The sequence below is a fragment of the Nerophis ophidion genome, linkage group LG28 (assembly GCF_033978795.1).
Source record: "Nerophis ophidion isolate RoL-2023_Sa linkage group LG28, RoL_Noph_v1.0, whole genome shotgun sequence".
NCBI classification, from domain to species: domain Eukaryota; kingdom Metazoa; phylum Chordata; class Actinopteri; order Syngnathiformes; family Syngnathidae; genus Nerophis; species Nerophis ophidion.
In genome coordinates, this window is record NC_084638.1 from 12,547,459 (window position 1) to 12,567,058 (window position 19,600).

General features: G+C 39.3%; 3 protein-coding genes across 9 annotated transcripts in view; 2 read left to right on the forward strand and 1 right to left on the reverse strand.

Annotated features, from left to right (window-relative positions):
• Positions 1–6,841, forward strand: part of LOC133545578 (gastrula zinc finger protein XlCGF57.1-like) — a 51,536-nt gene extending 44,695 nt beyond the window's left edge. For both annotated transcript variants that reach the window (XM_061891300.1, XM_061891301.1), the window contains one exon: positions 3,475–6,841. In XM_061891300.1, the coding sequence (XP_061747284.1) occupies positions 3,475–4,760 (1,286 nt within the window). In that variant the 3' untranslated portion in view covers positions 4,761–6,841. The remainder of the gene's footprint in view (positions 1–3,474) is intronic.
• LOC133545576 (zinc finger protein 391-like) overlaps positions 1–19,600 on the reverse strand; it is a 212,369-nt gene that overhangs the window by 113,256 nt on the left and 79,513 nt on the right. The gene's annotated exons all lie outside the window — the stretch shown is intronic.
• LOC133545601 (involucrin-like) overlaps positions 13,644–19,600 on the forward strand; it is a 31,105-nt gene continuing 25,148 nt past the window's right edge. For all 5 annotated transcript variants that reach the window (XR_009804877.1, XR_009804878.1, XM_061891345.1 and 2 more), the window contains exons 1-2: positions 13,644–14,057; positions 16,040–16,270. Coding sequence is in view for 3 of the 5 variants with exons in the window: in XM_061891345.1 (XP_061747329.1) it covers positions 13,955–14,057; positions 16,040–16,270 (334 nt within the window). In the remaining 2 variants the exon portion in view is untranslated. The remainder of the gene's footprint in view (positions 14,058–16,039; positions 16,271–19,600) is intronic.

Genomic DNA, 19,600 nt, shown 5'->3' on the forward strand with positions numbered 1-19,600 from the left:
CAATATGCCAGAATATACCCAGAACACCCCTATGTTTCAGATTGGTGAACAGTTTGAGATGGTTCACTCTGTAAAATGCCTTAGATGCATCAATAAACCCTACCAACATTGTAGGGCCCTGCGCTCTGTATTTTTCTACTGCTTCTTCTAAAGCATAAATACACAAGTCAGTGCTGTACTTGCTCTTAAAGCCAAATTGGTTGTCTGCGGTGCAAATAAGATCCCCAACTCTGTATATTATCACACTTTCCAGTACTTTAGATAGCACGCTGGTTCGGGCGATAGGTTGATAATTGTCCATAGTCCCTACCTTACCAGCCTTGTCTTTGATGCCAGCTACTAAAATAACTGTCAGCATAGCAGCTGGCAGGATGCCATGCATTACCAACCTACCAATATATACCTACTGCATGTACATAAAACCTAAATGGAGGTTTTTGGATGCTTTTTAAGGTCTTTGTAGGCAGAATAATGAGACTCTAATAGCCTCTACTTTAAGCAGACTTTTGATCACATTTATTTACTATTTGGAATGCATAAAAAAGAAAAAAACTTGTTCTTGATAAGCAAAATAAAAAAAAAAGTGTGGTTCCCCTTTAAGTGAAGTGAAGTATATTTATTTAGTGCTTTTCTCTAGTGACTCAGAGCGCTTTAAATAGTGAAACCCATGATCTAAGTTACATTTAAAACTGTGTGGGTGGAACTGGGAGCAGGTGGGTAAAGTACCTTGCTCAAGGACACAACAGTAGTGTCTAGGCTCAAACCTGGAACCGTCGAGTTGCCAGCATGGCCGCCCTACCAACCGAGCCACGCTGCCCTTAGAATATATTAAATACTATCAAAATCTCATAAAAATCATAAATACAGTCTAGAAATGTCTCAATAATTCCATGAACAATATTTGTATTTAGGAACTTTCTAATGTAACATGTTTCCATCTACACTTCTGTTAAAATTTAATGATCACTTATTCTTCTGTTTTGTTAAAATGTAATAAGCACTTGTTTTGTTCTTTGATACTTTCAATTTAGGAGCTTTAGCAAGGTTTCTGTGGATCATTAAAACACATTTATACTCATTGAATGGACTGCCTAGATTAAGGCCTTAAATGGTATTAAAAAGCATTAAATACGATGTTCAGAGGCATTAAAATATTCATGCAATCATAGGCCGGGGCCAATATAAATGAAAATAAACCTAATAACCTATCTTTGGCCATCTTCAATACATTGCTATGTCCGTCTGTTTCCTTCTTTGTCTCTGGATTTTATACTGGACTAAGACGTCTCACTCTGTGCATCGCTCTCAGCACCTGAACATGTTTATTCCACGGTAGACTTACATGAACAAAGTGAGCCTCTTGTCAGTCATTCACAATCTTTGTTTCGGCTACTTGCAATTCTCCTCCACGCGTTTTCCTGTGTGCAGTAGTGTTAGTGACACTCACTTTAATGTTGGAGATGGAAGTAGTCATTTTAATACAACGCTTTAATACAGGCCCCCATATAGTTGCCCGCGATAAGCTTGTTATATGATTCTTAAATTTTGGACCTTTTAGAATCAGTATGTTTTAATTTCATTTGTGTCAAGGAGGTGAAATTAGGCCTGGAAACCTTTTGACAAGTTGATTTCATGTCCATTAGGACATTTCAAAGTGTAAAATACCATCCGCCTTAAACAGAATATTTTACTTTGAAAGCAAACTAGATCATTTATTTTGTGATTATGCATGACGTCCTGTCCCACACGAGCAGATTTTAGCTCAATTGAACCGCCCTGTTGTGGCGACCGCTAAATATAGAAGCCAGGTGGTGGAAACTGACACATTGACTTGAGAACAGAAAACGGAACGAGTCTGTCGGCGTGGCGCCGCCGTTCCACATCCAGTGGAAATCCGGGTTACACTTACAAACGTTGCTAGGCAAGATCAATGATGAAACCTTACTTCGGGTTCAAGGCACGAAGCAAAAGGAAATACACTTTCAACCCACAGCACACGCAGTGTGTGAACTCTACCACAAGATGGCATCATAGAGACAATACAGAATACTAGGGGTGTAGCGGTACACACAAATTTCAGTTCGGTACGTACCACGGTTTAGAGGTCACGGTTCGGTTCATTTTCGGTACAGTAAGAAAATAACAAAATATACATTTTTGGGTTATTTATTTACCAAATTTGTAAACAATGGCTTTATCCTTTTAAAATATAATTCACTTCACACTTAACATTGAGAACACTATAATAATTCTACCCACGTTAATCCACATTAAATTGCCTCAAGTTGTTGCTTTCATTAAATAAAATGACAAAACATTTCTTCTACATATAAAAAGTGCAACATTAAACAGTTTCAAGTCAACTCATATTATACACACACACACACACACACACACGCGCGAGCACACATACATACACACACATACACACACACAGCAAAATGAGCTCACGTAACGCTAAAAGCTAATTAGCCTTCACCTCAACCCTGAACTATGAGAAAGCTGAGCTGCAGTTTAAGTTTCTAGAAGGTCAACGGGCTCATAGTGATGTTTGTAATAGTTGTGACTGGGAAGTGTTTTTTATAATTTGGGGAGTGTACGATGTCTGCTCCCCACCTGCTACACACATATCTGCTCATCTCACTTGGAGCACTGACTCCATGCGCTCTGAATATGCACTGCTGATTGGCTGTTCCATCGCTTTGAATACGCCCTGCTGATTGGCTTTGTATGTAACCAATCAGATGGTTGTGTGGGCAGGACAATGCTGGGTGCTCACTGCTCAGACAGAGGCAGCAACAAAGCAGCTTGTTAAGACTTTAGTTTACAAACTCGTTCGATACACCCTCGTACCGAACCGAAACCCCCGTACCGAAACTGTTCAATACAAATACACGTACCGTTACACCCCTACAGAATACAGATTTACACTGTAAACCAGTGGTCCCCAACCACTGGGTACCGGGCCGTGGCTCGATTGGTACCAGCCGCAGAATAATTTGTTATTAATTGTAATTATTTTTTAATAAAAAAATAACATAAAAAACACAAGATGACAAAGGGGAAAAAAAATGAAAGAGACCCCACCCGGGCCACGGGACAAATTATCAAGCGTTGACCGGTCCGCAGCTACAAAAAGGTTGGGGACCACTGCTGTAAATGACCTAATCTTTTCTCCAAGTTTATACATCGGTAACTGACATTAAAATCACAGGGGGCGCTGGAGCCTATCCCAGCTGCACTCAGGCAGCAGGGAATTTATGGTAATATAGATTTTAGGCCATATTGCCCACCCCTTGTAAAAAAGTGGTCTTCTTTTCCTGTGGATAATGTTGTAAAGAGCAGTGTGTTTGTTTTCAGGCCAATTTATATAATAACTTGTCATTTTAAGTACATGTAAACTTACTGAATGCATCATTTGACTGAGCAAATCTGGACATTTCTTAAGCATGTTTGTCATTTTGTGTCCTACAGACGTCTGTGAAGAACAACTTCTGCCTGAAAAACAGGAGTGTAGCTTCAGGATGGTGATGGAGGATCCATCGAAGAGGAAGAGCAGGTGTCACGGACCCTCTGGCGTCTCCTTTTCCTCTTTGACACAGACCCTTCCCTGTAAAAAGGAAGAGGAAGAATCAATGACCCCCCACATTAAAGAGGAAGAGGAGGACCGAGACCCACCGCATATTAAAGAGGAAGAGGAGGAACACTGCATCAGTCAGCCTCAATGGTTGGAGGAGTTCCCAGTGACTGATGTCCCTGTGAAGAGTGAAGATGATGAGGTCAAAGGTGAAAGTGAGGAGAGGGGAGGGGGGGAGCCTCCAAGCAGCAGCTCAACACAACACATGACAACAGAAGCTGATGGAGACCACTGTGGAGGATCACAAGCAGACAAGCTCTTAGCTCCACTATCAGATAGTGAGGACACAACGTCACACTCTCCTGACACTGATGATGAAGACTCTAAAGATGATAAGACATGTCACACTGACAACACTCACTTCAAATGTTCTTACTGTGACAAAACCTTTAAATTACCTTGTTATCTGAAAAGACACATGAAAATACACACTGGAGAAAAACCTTTCATATGTTCAATATGTGGTAAAGGTTTTGTAGAAAGTCACAATTTGAAAGTACACATTAGAATACACACTGGTGAAAAACCTTTTATCTGTTCAATCTGTGGTAAACGTTTTGTTGTAAGTCACAATTTGAAAGTGCACATGACAACACACACTGGTGAAAAAAAGTTTTTCTGTTCAACCTGTGGTAAAGGTTTTACACTAAGTCAATGTTTGAAAGTACACATGAGAACACACAATAGTGAAAAAAAGTTTTCCTGTTCAACCTGTGGTAAAGGTTTTACACACAGTCAACATTTGAAAAGACACATGAGAACACACACTGGAGAAAAAACTTTTTCCTGTTCAACCTGTGGTAAAGGTTTTACACACAGTCATGATTTGAAAGTACACTTGAGAACACACACTGGTGAAAAACCTTTTTACTGTTCAACCTGTGGTAAAGGTTTTACACAAAGTCAGACTTTGAAAAGACACAAGAGAACACACACTGGTGAAAAACCTTTTTCCTGTTCAATTTGCAACAGAAGCTTTTGTGACCGATCAAACATTGTAGCACACATGAGAACACACCCAGGAGAGAAAGTGTTGAGTTGCAGTGTGTGTGGTGAAAGATTCTCTTATAAGAAGCAGTGTAAGAAACACAAGTGTGCTGGTGAGAACAGCAGCAGCAAATGAAACTGCAGGATTTGAAATAAGCTGTCAAGACTTTAATTTTGACTTTCTAACAACATCAGCACATATAACATGTGTGACATTGTTGTTTGTGTAAGAATCTTTTTAATATGCTCGTACAATTATAGATTAGATAGTTTGAAATATGAAAGTATTCCATATTTTTATTTCTTATTGTTAATAACCCCATAGATTAGCACCTTTATATGATATACATATTTACTGGTTCACATCTGAAACATCTTCTGGACCACTTCAGGGAGCATATTATTACCGTATTTTTCGAACTATAAGTCACAGTTTTTTCATACTTTGGCCGGGGGTGCGACTTCTACTCAGGAGCAACTTATGTGTGAAATTATTAAAACATTACCTTTAAAATATCAAATAATATTATTGAGCTCATTCACGTAAGAGACTAGACGTATAAGATTTCATCAGATTTAGCAATTAGGAGTGACAGATTGTTTGGTAAACATATAGCATGTTTTACATAGTCATTATTGTCACCGACGTCGCACTGGGTGTGAGTTTTCCTTGCCCTTATGTGGGTCTACCGAGGATGTCGTAGTGGTTCGTGTTGTGGTTTGTGCAGCCCTTTGAGACACTAGTGATTTAGGGCTATATAAGTAAACATTGATTGATTGATTGATAGTTACATACTCCAGTGATAATTTCAACCTTAAATTAGGTGAGTGGAACTGGTCCCCTGTGCTCACGAGCAACCTGGTTGAAGATGCTTGGGATCGCTTCAAAACAGCGTTCCTAGCTATACTAAATGATATGGCTCCCGTGACAACAGTCCGGATCAAAGCCCGCTCTGAACCATGGATCAATCCAGACCTATTAGCTGCCATACAAGACAGTGACAGAAAATACTTCGAATACCAAAAGTGTAAAACCAAAGTAAATAAACAACCCAATAATAATAACCTCAAATCACTCCTTTCAGTGGCCTAGTGGTTCGGTAGGTCGTGAGTTCAAATCCCGGCAGAGTCATACCAAAGACTATAAAAATGGGACCCATTACCTCCCTGCTTGGCACTCAGCATTAAGGGTTGGAATTGGGGGTTAAAATCACCATAAAATGATTCCCGGGCGCGGCATCGCTGCTGCCCACTGCTCCCCTCACCTCCCAGGGGGTGATCAAGGGTGAGGAGTCAAATGCAGAGAATAATTTCGCCACATCTAGTATGTGTGTGACAATAATTGGTACTTTAACTTTCAACGCTTAAAAAGCAATGCAATAAATTAAGAAATAAGACAAACAACATGACTAAATCCTGAAAAAAAAATGTGTATCTGTGCAGCCAATTTTCCAGGCTGCACAGCCTGCTGGAGGGTGTGGGCTGTCAAAGAGAGTACAGCATGCTCTTTTACCGGATACGTAATATGTTATGTTAATATACCAGGCACCTTCTCGGTTGGTTATTTATGCGTCATAAATCTATCCATCCATCCATTTCCTACCGCTTATTACATTTGGGGTCGCGGCGGGCGCTGGTGCCTATCTCAGCTACAGTCGGGCGGAAGGCGGTGTACACCCTGGACAAGTCGCTACCTCATCGCAGGGTATGCGTCATAAAACTTACACTTATTCAGCCTGTTGTTCACTATTCTTTATTTATTTTAAATTGCCTTTCAAATGTCAATTCTTGGGGTTGGGTTTTATCAAATAAATTTCCCCCAAAAATGCGACTAATACTCCAGTGCGACTTATATATGTTTTTTTCCTTCTTTATTATGCATTTCCGGCAGGTGCGACTTACACTCCGGAGCGACTTATACTCCGAAAAATACAGTATTTACTTTATACATCATTTGAATAATTGTCTTTTGTTCACTTTTTAAAATGTGTGACTTTATGAATCATTTGTTATAATGTAATATATTTTATTAATTTTCGTTATTACTTTGTATTATGATGATTGTGTTTTGATTGTTTTTTTATGTATGTCCCCAGACCTGTATGCAACATAAAAGTGACAGAAAATGGCAGATTTTTTTTTATGGAAGGATAGTTTTGTTTTTACAAACTTACATTTGTGGATACATACAATAAATCCAGTATTGTGTTTTAAACATTTTATATGTTCTTTCTCTTTCTTTTTTAACATCCCCAAAACGACATCAATATCAGTCAAAGTTTGGAGTGTCAGGCAAAAGCCAATATTGTACATCATCCCACAGAGATTTACTTTGCATACATTCTTAAGATAAACTGTTTTTTTTGTTTCCCTAGCACAGAACGAACAAGTGTTGTCTTCAATTGCAAAACAACATCCTAAAAATTATTTTAAAAGGTCAATTCCGTCTTTTTTTCTTAAATTAACTCCTCTGCCTTAGGAATAATGGAAACTTTCACTTGAAAGTTTCCATTCTTCCTAAATAAGTATGTTTTTTTTCCAGAGAAAATACAGTAAAGAAGAAATAGTAAATAATTAAAAAGAATGATATACTGTAATTAAATTAATTTGAATGAAAGCCTTTTTAATTTGTGTAATTATTTTTCTATGCAGGTCATACTTAATGAAATCTTCAAATAATAAAATACTTGTCTCACTCGATAAGTGCATCAATGACCAAATGCCTTTTTCAAACCATTGCTGTTCAAAGATGGTTTTGTTTCTCATTTTAATATAAAAACAATTCCATAGTGGAGTATTGTGTGTGATGAAGTTGTGTTTGTAAATTAATTTCCAGTACAACAACACTTGCTGGTAAGGATGGGTACTGTTCTTTTTTAATTCCATGTTTTATGTGTTTTATATGTAAATATATTGTGTGTTTGTATTTTGCCAACATGGTACAATCACATGATAGGCAGGTTGTATCATGTTTTTTTGTCACCTTGAGGAAATGGCATAAAGAGGAAGATGACATTATAATGTCACTTGGACAATGATGTACAGAACAGAGGAGATGTATTTCAATTTTATTTTTGGTTTTAGGCAATTATTTTTATTTGTTTATGTCACAAAACCTTTCCATTATCCAGCTATGGATTTCTGGTCGCTGGTTAAAAAGAGATGGGAGGGGATAAGGAGGGGATGTATGTGGAAGGTATGGACATGGATAGGATTCGAAGGGAGAGAGGAAAAAAGGGCAGAGGAGGTCATGAAGGAAAGCCGAGCGCTAAAAGAGTAGAAAAGAGGAAAAAGATTATGGAAGAAAATTGCAAGATGATATATACATTTAAGTCAGATCAAGACATGAAGGATATTAGTTTGATGACACTGGTTAAGGGATGAAAGAAGGACATTGGAGAGGTGGAGAAGACCAAAGTGCTAAAGGATGGAAATATTTTGATTAAATGTAAAAATGGAGAGTAAAAGAACAAATCAATGCGATTGGAAAAGCTGTCCAATAAGATACTAAAGGAAATAATCGAAGTGGGAGAATGAAAGCGGGCCAGAGGAGTTTGCGACAGGAATCCCAAGAGGAGAACATTTAGAAAATTTGGAAAGAGAAATAAGAAGGGGATCTGTCACAATGATGAAGAGATTGATGGCATATAGAAACGGAGAAAAGATGGAGAGCGAATCTGTGCTAGCACAGTTTGTCGAGGAAGTCCTCCCCAAAATAATCATTAAAGGGTTTTTTAAAGTTTTTAATAAGAGCTTACGTCCCACCCCCAGTACCTTGTTTCAAGTGGCAACGCTCTTGGCACATAGTAGTGTGTGTCATGCTAAGATGAGATGTGGAAGGTGTGGAGGTGAGCATGAGTATAGACAATGTGGAAGTCAAAAGATCAAGTGTTGTAACTGTGGGGAATCACACAGCAGCTTATGGGGGCTGTGTCATTAGGAAACAGAAGTGCAGCAAATGAGAGGAGCATATGTAATAAATTGTATAGAACAGGCTGTCACATTGGGAACGCATTGTGATGCACGAAGGTTTCACCCCAGGATGCAGTGGGACCAGACAGGCAGGATTGCAGGTAGAAAGCTGATTTTAATATACAAAAGATAAAAGAATACTGGTGCAAAACAGGCAAAAGAAACAGCGTGCAGAACGCACGGTAAGATAAGCTAAAACTTAGCAAAGAGTCCAAAGTCCAAACATTGACGTGCAGAGCGCACAAGAAGCTAAGGCGTAACGTAGCACAGAATTTACATAGCAGAGAAAACCATACGTGACTGTTTCGCGTAGCAAACCATGAGCCAAGGACGAACTGAGGAAGAATGCAAGCTTAAATACTAAAACAATAATCAAAACAGGTGTGTGTCAGAAAGTAAGTGCAGGTGGAGCAAATGAAGTCGCCATGGTGATGAACACAACTCAGGGAACGGAAGAGTCCAAACATAATAAGAAAATACAAAAATTACTCAAACAAAGACTAGAGATGTGATCTGGAAACTGGATCACACCATTGGCAAGAAATAAGACTGAGAAGATCAAAATAATGGTGACTGGGAACAATTTAGGGAAATTACAAACAAGACAATAAAGAAAGAGAATATAAATCAAGATATTGAGCAACTTAATACGGATATTACAAAGTGCATAATGGAAGCAGCCAGAGCATACCAAGGAGTATAATAGGGAAAAGAAGGAAGATGGTGGACACAAACGTTCACAGACGCAATAAAAGAACGTAATAAAGCATTTAGAATATTAAGAAGATCACATCATTTTCAAGATATGATCCAGTATAAAAAGCACTAGGCTGCATTAGGGTACGTTATTAAAAAGAGGAAAAAAGACTATTGGAGAACATTTCGTAAATCACTAAATAGAACTACTCCTTTAGACCAAGTGTGGGGAATGATCAAGAACATGTCAGGGATCAGAAATCAACATAAACATCATGTGATGAAAGATGGAACACGGTATGTGGTAGAAAATAAAGAAAAGACAGAACTTTTTGCAAAAACATTTGTTAAAGTGCACATTAATGATAATTTGAGAAGTGTAGAAAAAGAAAAGAGGGACGGAGCATATAGTTTAAATATTGGGGAAATGATGGAAGATAATGATAATGGCTTTAGCAACACTATAGATATGACATTTTCTTTGAATGAAATGGTTCCAATATTAAAAAAGGTTGATTGATTGATTGATTGATTGATTGAAACTTTTATTAATAGATTGCACAGTTCAGTACATATTCCGTACAATTGACCACTAAATGGTAACACCCGAATAAGTTCTTCAACTTGTTTAAGTCGGGGTCCACGTTAATCAATTCATGGTACAAATATATACAATCAACATAATACAGTCATCACACAAGTTAATCATCATAGTATATACATTGAATTATTTACATTATTTACAATCTGGGGGGTGGGATGAGGAGCTTTGGTTGATGTCAGTACTTTAGTCATCAACAATTGCATCATCAGAGAAACGGACATTGAAACAGTGTAGGTCTTACTTAGCATGATATGTACAGCCAGCAAAGAACATAGTGAGTTCAGATAGCATAAGAACAAGTATATGCATTAGAAATACATTTGATTATTTACACAATGTAATTCGCCATCCGGGGAGATGAGATGTGAAGGGGGGGGGGGATTAGTAAAGGGTTGTAGTTGCCTGGATGTGTGGTTTTAGAGCGGTTTTGAAGGAGGATCGAGATGCACTCACTTTTACACCTGTTGGGAGTGCATTCCACATTGATGTGGCATAGAAAGAGAATGAGTTAAGACCTTTGTTAGATCCGAATCTGAGTTTAGCGTGGTTTGTAGAGCTCCCCCTGGTGTTGTGGTTATGGCGGTCATTTACATTAAGGAAGTAGTTTGATATGTACTTCGGTATCAGGGAGGTGTAGCGGATTTTATAGACTAGGCTCAGTGCAAGTTGTTTAACTCTGTCGTGCACCCTGAGCCAGCCCACTTTGGAGAAGTGGGTTGGAGTGAGGTGTGATCTGGGGTGGAGGTCTAAAAGAAACCGGACTAGCTTGTTCTGGGATGTTTGGAGTCTAGATTTGAGGGTTCTAGAGGCGCTGGGGTACCAGGAGGTGCAAACGTAATCAAAAAAGGGTTGAATGAGAGTTCCCGCTAGAATCTTCAAGGTGCTTCTGTTGACCAGAGAGGAGATTCTGTAGAGGAATCTCGTTATTTGGTTGACCTTTTTGATTACCTTGGTTGCCTTTCTATAACAGGAAAGATTAGCCTCTAGAATGGAACCTAGGTAGGTGACCTCATCTTTCCTGGCGATAACAATGTCACCCACTTTTATAGTGAAGTCACTGACTTTCTTAAGGTTGATGTGGGACCCAAATAGGATGGATTCCGTTTTACCTAAGTGTATGGACAGCTTGTTGTCAGTGAGCCAGGTGCAAATATTAAGGAGTTCAGCACTGGATTTGTTCAAACTGTGACTTGTCCTTGTCGGATACCAGCAGGGCAGAGTCATCCGCAAACAGGAACAATTCACAGTGGCATGCTGATGGCATGTCATTTACGTTTATTAGGAACAGTAAAGGTCCTAGTACACTGCCTTGGGGGACTCCACAGCTTACTGAGAGAGGAAGGGACACGGTGCCATTCACCTCTACCACCTGTTTCCTCCACTCCAAGTAAGATTGCATCCAGCTCGATGAGGTTTTATCGAATCCGATTGCTCTGAGCTTATCCAACAGTGTAGCGTGGTTAACGGTGTCAAAGGCCTTCTGAATGTCCAGCATGACCATGCCACAGTATTTGCCCGCGTCCGCCTCATGTTTGATGTGGTCGGTCAGATAGAGAAGGCATGTGTCAGTGGAGTGGTTCGTTTTGAAGCCAGATTGGAATGTGTACATGAGTTTATTAGTAGCAAGGTATCTATCAACCTGTTCATAAACAATTTTTTCCATTACTTTCGAAATGGAACTGAGAATAGAAACAGGTCGATAGTTACCAGGTTCTAATTTGCCTCCTTTTTTATAAAATCCTTGGGTACTTGGCCATGTTTGATTGAGAGGTTTATTATATGTGTGATTATTGGGGCAATGGTGGTGGCAGAGTCCATGAGGAATCTGGAGGGGATATTGTCAAGGTCGGTGGCCTTGTTTGGGTGGAGCGCGCTCAATTAATTAAGCACCTCGTCAGCTGAGACCATTTGTTATTTGAAATTGTTGTTGATTACTCCTAGCTTTCTGTAGAAGGCTTTAATGTGTTCTACACAAAAGCGACCAGAGTGATGGGACAGCTTGTTAGCGAGAGTTGTGGCTATGCTGGTGAAGAAGGTGTTAAGTCTGCTTGCTACCTCAATTTTGTCTGTTATGAGGGAGTCACCCTCCTTGACGTGGATTTTGGTGAGTCTGGTTTTAAGTTTCTGGCTGCATCCAGGAAGCTGGTTGTTGAGAATTTTCCAGAGCTCACGTGGCTTATTTGTGTTTTCCTCTATTTTGTCGTTGATATAAATTTTTTTTTTCAGGATTTAGTCATGTTGTTTGTCTTATTTCTTAATTTATTGCATTGCTTTTTAAGCGTTGAAAGTTAAAGTACCAATTATTGTCACATACATACTAGATGTGGCGAAATTATTCTCTGCATTTGACTCCTCACCCTTGATCACCCCCTGGGAGGTGAGGGGAGCAGTGGGCAGCAGCGATGCCGCGCCCAGGAATCATTTTATGGTGATTTTAACCCCCAATTCCAACCCTTAATGCTGAGTGCCAAGCAGGGAGGTAATGGGTCCCATTTTTATAGTCTTTGGTATGACTCTGCCGGGATTTGAACTCACGACCTACCGAACCACTAGGCCACTGAAAGGAGTGATTTGAGGTTATTATTATTGGGTTGTTTATTTACTTTGGTTTTACACTTTTGGTATTCGAAGTATTTTCTGTCTCTGTCTTGTATGGCAGCTAATAGGTCTGGATTGATCCATGGTTCAGAGCGGGCTTTGATCCGGACTGTTGTCACGGGAGCCATATCATTTAGTATAGCTAGGAACGCTGTTTTGAAGCGATCCCAAGCATCTTCAACCAGGTTGCTCGTGAGCACAGGGGACCAGTTCCACTCACCTAATTTAAGGTTGAAATTATCACTGGAGTATGTTTTAAGGGATTTGGATTGAGCTGTTAGGTGGCCATTGGATTTGGGTTTAGTTATTTTGCGCGTGCAGAAGGTTATATAGTGGTCACTAAGACCACTATATAACCCCATGACCACACTATTTTTTTATATAATGCCGGTCTGATGTGAGGATGAGATCTATGGTTGATTGGGTTGAATCACACACCCGTGTGGGGAGTGTTATTAACTGGGAAAGAGCGTGCAGATTACAGAATTTGCTGTAAGATTTGAAGACAGGCGCATCTCTGCGTTTAATATCTGTGTTCAGATCTCCCGTTATAATTTTCTCCACGTTGTCTACACCAGCTTATTGCTCTGTTTATTGCAGTTCTGAGTTGCTGGGTCAGGTTTGGTTTTGGAATTGGATCGCATTATTATGGTATTGCTGTGTAGTGGTTTGTGGGATTGATAAATATAAATAAATAAATAAATAAATAAAAAACATTAAAAAATATATATACATATATTTATGTAGATTAGATAGATGGATAGATGGATAAAGCCAAAGGAAATTTAAAAAGAACATGAAAACCTCCCACATTCTAAAATACATTACAAAAACGATTAACATCAAAGACAAAAATAATATCATGAGTGTAATATTTATTTTGTTTCTTTTCTTTTTTTCCTTTATGCTCATGTTGTTTCAATACATTGCTAATATTTGAATATTTTTACGACAATAAGTTTTATGTCTTTGTTTTGAAAATTTGAAATGGACCAGTTTACTATTATTTTCACAATAAGTAATAGTATATAATAAAATAGTTTTACCGGGGGTGGAAAGCTGGTTGTACTTATTCCTGTCGCGAGATTTGGAAAAGACTGGTTACTTGTTTCTCTCGCGAGATCTGACAACACTGCGCGCGAACCAAACACGGCGTGGATAAAGCAAGATGGCGTCTGACGCTGAAGACGTTATTGCAGTCGTCACAGTTCAGTGTTCTTAATCTGTGCCTCCATGTACACATATATGTCCTTTATTAGACTCTATTAAATAGCGTAAACATCGTTAATAACTGTTTGCATCCGGTTATATTAGTCTGAGCGCACTTCGATGTTTCTCGAGCTAGTTTGCTTGCTAGTTAGCTTAGCTTGTTAGCTGCTAACAAAGAGAGGCGGAAGTGATCAAAACACATCGCTAAGTAGAGATCAAGTGTGAGTGTAAAGTGTTGTGATTGTGTGAAAATGTGCGAAAGAACGATAGCAGAGTACGAAGAGGAACTTTGTCCAACAAAAGAGGAGAAGGAGCGACAACAACAAAAACATCAAGTTGTGTTACACAGAACAGGTTTGTTTACTTCTTACTCTCACATCTTTACTAACTTTATATTTAATTATTAACACTATTTCTGAATAGATTGTCGATAGGAAGATGAATTGTCATGTGAGGATGATGCACTGATTGTTTTACATTGTTCATAAAAACGAGACAGTTTCAGACACACAATATTTATGAGAGGTTGAAGTTCCTCTCAGTTTGTAACAATGTGTATCAACATGTTTACACAAAACTCACACAGTCACCGGGGGAACATTCCAGAGAGCAGGTTAAGTGCAAAGTCCTGAGTATGCAAAGCTCGAGAGTTTTACCTCCAAAAATAAGAAAGGTAAGACAAGTCAGAGTCAGTTACCATGGTAACTGATGCTGTAAAACAACCCTGATAACTGGCAGGTTTGACAACTTATTTATGTGTGCAAAAGCTATTTGATGATGATTTCATTTTCCAGCATGATCTGGCACCTGCCCACAGGGCCAAACCTACCAGTATCTGGTGTACTGACCATGGCATTACTGTCCTCGATTGGCCTGCTAACTCCCCTGACCTGAACCCAATAAAGAATTTGTGAGGTATTGTGAAGAAGAATCCAATCCAATCCACTTTATTTATATAGCAAATTTAAACAACAAGAACGTTTCCAAAGTGCTGCACAGCCATGTTAAAAACAATATTAAAAAACAATATTATGCTCCACCAATGACTGAATAAAAACACAAAATAAATAAATATAAAACCAATATAAAAACTTTATAAAAATAAATATGATTAAAAACAATTTAAAGGGTAAAATAAATTGAAACAGTGAAATAGAAATCAAAGTGTATAAAAAACACAGAGGACAACAGAGGACAGAGGACCACACAACTCACGTAGTGTTAAAAGCCAAAGAATAAAAGTGGGTCTTAAGACGAGACTTTAAGCACTCCACTGTGGAAGCAGTTTGAACATGGAGGGGCAGAGTGTTCCAGAGCTTAGGGCCGACCACAGAGAAGGCCCTGTCTCCCCTGGTTTTAAGTCTGGTCTTGGGCACCACGAGCAGGAACTGGCTCTCGGGCCTCAGAGCGCGCGCAGGAGTGTAAATTTAGATGAGGTCCGAGATATACTGAGGTGCCAGTCCATGTAAAGATTTAAAAACAAACAGCAATATTTTAAAATGAATTCTAAAATGAACAGGGAGCCAGTGCAAACTCAGAAAAATGTAGGTTATATTCTGGCGTTTCCTGGCCCCTGTTAAAAAGCTGAAAGACACCAGACCCAAGAATGCAAATGAGCTAAAGGCCGCCATTGAAGCATCCTGGGCATCCATAACACCTCAGCTGACGCCGTGGCGAAGTTGGGAGAGTGGCCGTTCCAGCAATCAGAGGGTTACTGGTTCAATCCCCACCTTTTACCATCCTAGTCACGTCCGTTGTGTCCTTGAGCAAGACACTTCACCCTTGCTCCTGATGGGTCCTGGTTAGCGCCTTGCATGGCAGCTCCCGCCATCAGTGTGTGAATGTATGGGTGAATGTGGAAATACTGTCAAAGCGCTTTGGGCTCCTTAAAAAGAGGTAGAAAAGTGCTATAAAAGAACAACCATTTACCATTTATCAGCTATTCCACAGGCTGATTGCCTCCATGCCACGCCGCATTGATGCAGTATTCCAAGCACAAGGATTCCCAACCAAGTACTGAGTGCATTAATTGACATTCTCAAGTGTTTGATTTTGTTTTGCTCTTATTTATCTTTTTTTGTTTTTTTTTTGGTCCGAGGAAATATTCTAGTTTTTTTATATGTGATTTTTGAGTTTTCTTAAAATGTATGCCATTATCAGCAATATTTAAATAATAAAATGCTTGCAATATTTCAGTTGGTGTGTAATGAATCCAGAATGTATGACATTTTCATGTTTTTAGTTGCATTACAGAAAATAAAGGATTTTATCACAATATTCTAATTTTCTGAGACAGTCCTATAATAGTTAAAATGTGTTTTGTTTGTGTCCTGTAGACATCCATCAGCTGATTGAACACCAAGAAGAATGTCTCCCTCATCTGCAGGGGGACAGTTTCACTTTAGAGTATCCACAGCCCCTCTTTTTTAAAGAGGAAGAGGGGGGAGAGTGTCCTGTAGGGCAGGAGGAGGCTGATCTCAGCAAGTTTCCACTGACTGTTGTCTCTGTGAAGACTGAAGAGCATGAAGACAAACCACCTGAGTCCTCACAGCTTCATCACAGTCCAAGTAAGCACAACATCCACATATCGTCTAATACAATGTTTGTGACACATGTTCATCCGGGGGCCAGATTTATGATAAAAGATGGAGATATATTTGCTTTTTAATACCACCATTTAAAAATCAATCATCAACAGTGCAATTGAGGGGGACACCATGTGACCTAGAGGCCGTCCTCCTAACCTCACGTGGTCAAATGAAGGCAAACATTCAATATGGCTACTGTTTATTTACCTTTAGCTGCACATATGTCAACATATTTCAAAGGTTTAGTGGTGAAGATAAGAGATGTATACCAAGTACCATTTTTTTAGTACTGGTTCCTAATTATGTTGTCTATGAGGACCGTGAAGATTCTGGACTAAAGACACAACTATTTGTATGTTTAATTCCAGCTGACTGACGTAACTATGACACGTTGTCACATTGAGTTCAGCTGCCGCTGCTACACATTACAATCAGCTTTGAATAATGACAAATAAGGAAGCAACAAAAGTTTGATGTGTGTGTTATTGACAAGAAGATGACATAACTGCATTTCACCTTGCACTGCACACATAGTTGACTTCTTTAAGACTTCAAATAAACAGCTGTTGATAAAAGACTTCGCTGCTCTGAGATGTTACAGAACATCATGTTGGAGGTGTTCAACCTCTTGTGCTAATAGGAATGCTATTTAAAAAGCCTTTTTTCCACTTTTTTATTTCCACAAAGTACATGTAGTACCGATAAATACTGGTATCAATAAGGAATATCAATTAGGGTATCATATCGATAAATTCTCAGCGATTAACATCTCTACTGAAGATACAAGCCAGATATCTTTAAAAAATATATTCAACGTTTATTTGGATTTAGTTACTTCACTGCTGTCCAGCAATGTCTCATCAATCTAGTTTATTAGTACTAATTAGCAACGTTTTCTTGTCTCTCTAAAGTCTTTATTTTGACAGCCCCCTCGCGGTAAAGTTGTTGAAGTGCAAACTGAGGCAGTATTTGTGAATGATAAAACTTTCGGCGAATCAAAATTTAAGAAATTGCACCGGAAAATCATTACTTTTGAAGACGGCCAATAAAAACACAATCAAAATCAGAAAGACTTTAATAATCCCAGAGGGGAAATTAAGGTTTTCCGCACAATCCCATTCAAGAGCAGACAAACATTACAGGGAGACAGAACAGGATCGCTGACGGGTCTGCCAACTTCCGGCGCCCCTTACAAAAAAAAAAGAGAAAGAGGGGGGGGGGGGGGGGATCAATCTCAGCCTGGGCCCCTGGAGAGGGGGTCCAGACTGATGCCAAATAGAAAAACAATCTCATCGCCATAGTACACAGAAACATGTGTGTAAGAGGGAAACATCAAAGGACATTAAAGGGGAACATTATCACCAGACCTATGTAAGCGTCAATATATACCTTGATGGTGCAGAAAAAAGACCATATTTTTTTTTAACCGCTTTCCGAACTGTAAATGGGTGAATTCTGGCGAATGAAACGCCTTTCTGTTTATTGCTGTGGTGGCGATGACGTCAGAACGTGACGTCACCGAGGTAACACAGCCGACATTTTCATTTTCTACACATTACACACACGGGTCTCAGCTCTGTTATTTTCTGTTTTTTCGACTATTTTTTGGAACCTTCGAAACATCATGCCTCGTCGGTGTGTTGTCGGAGTGTGTAACAACACTAACAGGGAGGGATTCAAGTTGCACCGAAGATGCGAAAATGTCTGCCGCCAGACCCCCATTGAATGTGCTGTAGTGTCTTCACATTTGACCGGCGATGACAGACATGGCCCAGAGATGTATGGATAACCTGCAGATGCATTTGCAATGATAAAGTCAATGCAATCTCAAAGGTGAGTTTTGTTGATGTTGACTTATGTGCTAATCAGACATATTTGGTTGCGGCGTGACTGCCAGCTAATCAATGCTAACATGCTATTTACCGGCGCTGACAGACATGACACAGAGATGTATGGATAATCTGCAGATGCATTTGCAATGATAAAGTCAACGAAATCACAAAGGTGAGTTTTGTTGATGTTAACTTTTGTGCTGATCAGACATATTTGGTTGCGTCGTGACTGCCAGCTAATCGATGCTAACATGCTATTTACCGGCGGTGCTAAAGCAGACATGGCACAGAGATGTATGGATAACCTTCAGATGCATTTGCAACTATATTACGTTTCCTTCCACCCACATTTATTGCGAAAAAAACACTTACCAATCGACAGATTTAAGTTGCTCCATTATCACAAAATGTGAAAGTCCTGATCGTTTGGTCCGCACATTTTACTGGCGATGCTAACGCAGCTATTCGGCCATCCTATGGCTATGAATAGCATCAATAGCTATTCGCTCAATAGCTTCAGTTTTTTCTTCAATACTTTTATACTCCAACCATCTGTTTCAATACATGTGTAATCTGTTGAATCGCTTAAGCCGCTGAAATCCGAGTCTGAATCCGAGCTAATGTCACTATATCTTGCTGTGGTATTCCCATTGTTTGTTTACATTGGCAGCACTGTATGACGTCACAGGGAAATGGATAGTGGTTTCGAAGATAGCGAAAATAAGGCACTTTAAAGCTTTATTCAGGGATATTCCGGGACCGGTAAAATTTTGAAAAGAAACTTTAAAAAATACAACAAGCCACTGGGAACTGATTTTTTTTTTGTTTTTAACCCTTTTGAAATTGTGATAATGTTCCCCTTTAAAGACATTAAAAGAGCAGTCACTTCTACACACAGCCACTAAAGTAAACGATCCAAGATGGCGGCGCGCATGGACGCGACGTCCCAGGCTCTCCCCTTGGGTGCATTGTTTTTATTGTTTTTATATAATTTATTACTAGCCCAGTCACCAACTTGCTGGGCGAAGGTTATGTACAGCCGAAACGATTTGTTGGAGCTTGGATTGCGGTCTGAGCAGGCTATTTCGGTGGATTTTATGAGTCGACACAACATCCCGTGCGGCTGCTTTTTGAGGATTATAGTTTGGCATTTAACACCATTATACCCGATTGACTGGTGTCCAAACTGTCAGACCTGTTTAAAAGGACTCACTCACCCTGGTAATTTGCTTAATGAGCTAAGTGAGACAATGTTGGTGGCACAGCTTAGTGAAGGTTTTAAAAATGGGTGCATCCTTTCAGGACATATCTGTGTTCCAGTCCCCAAGAAGATGTCAACCTATATCAACATGTTTACACCAAACTCACACAGTCACTAAATACATTTTATAATGTAATCAAATCTAATTAAAGTTATTATTTCACTTCCTGATTCTGACCTGCATGCATCAATAAGTGAAAGTAAACATGTATGTTC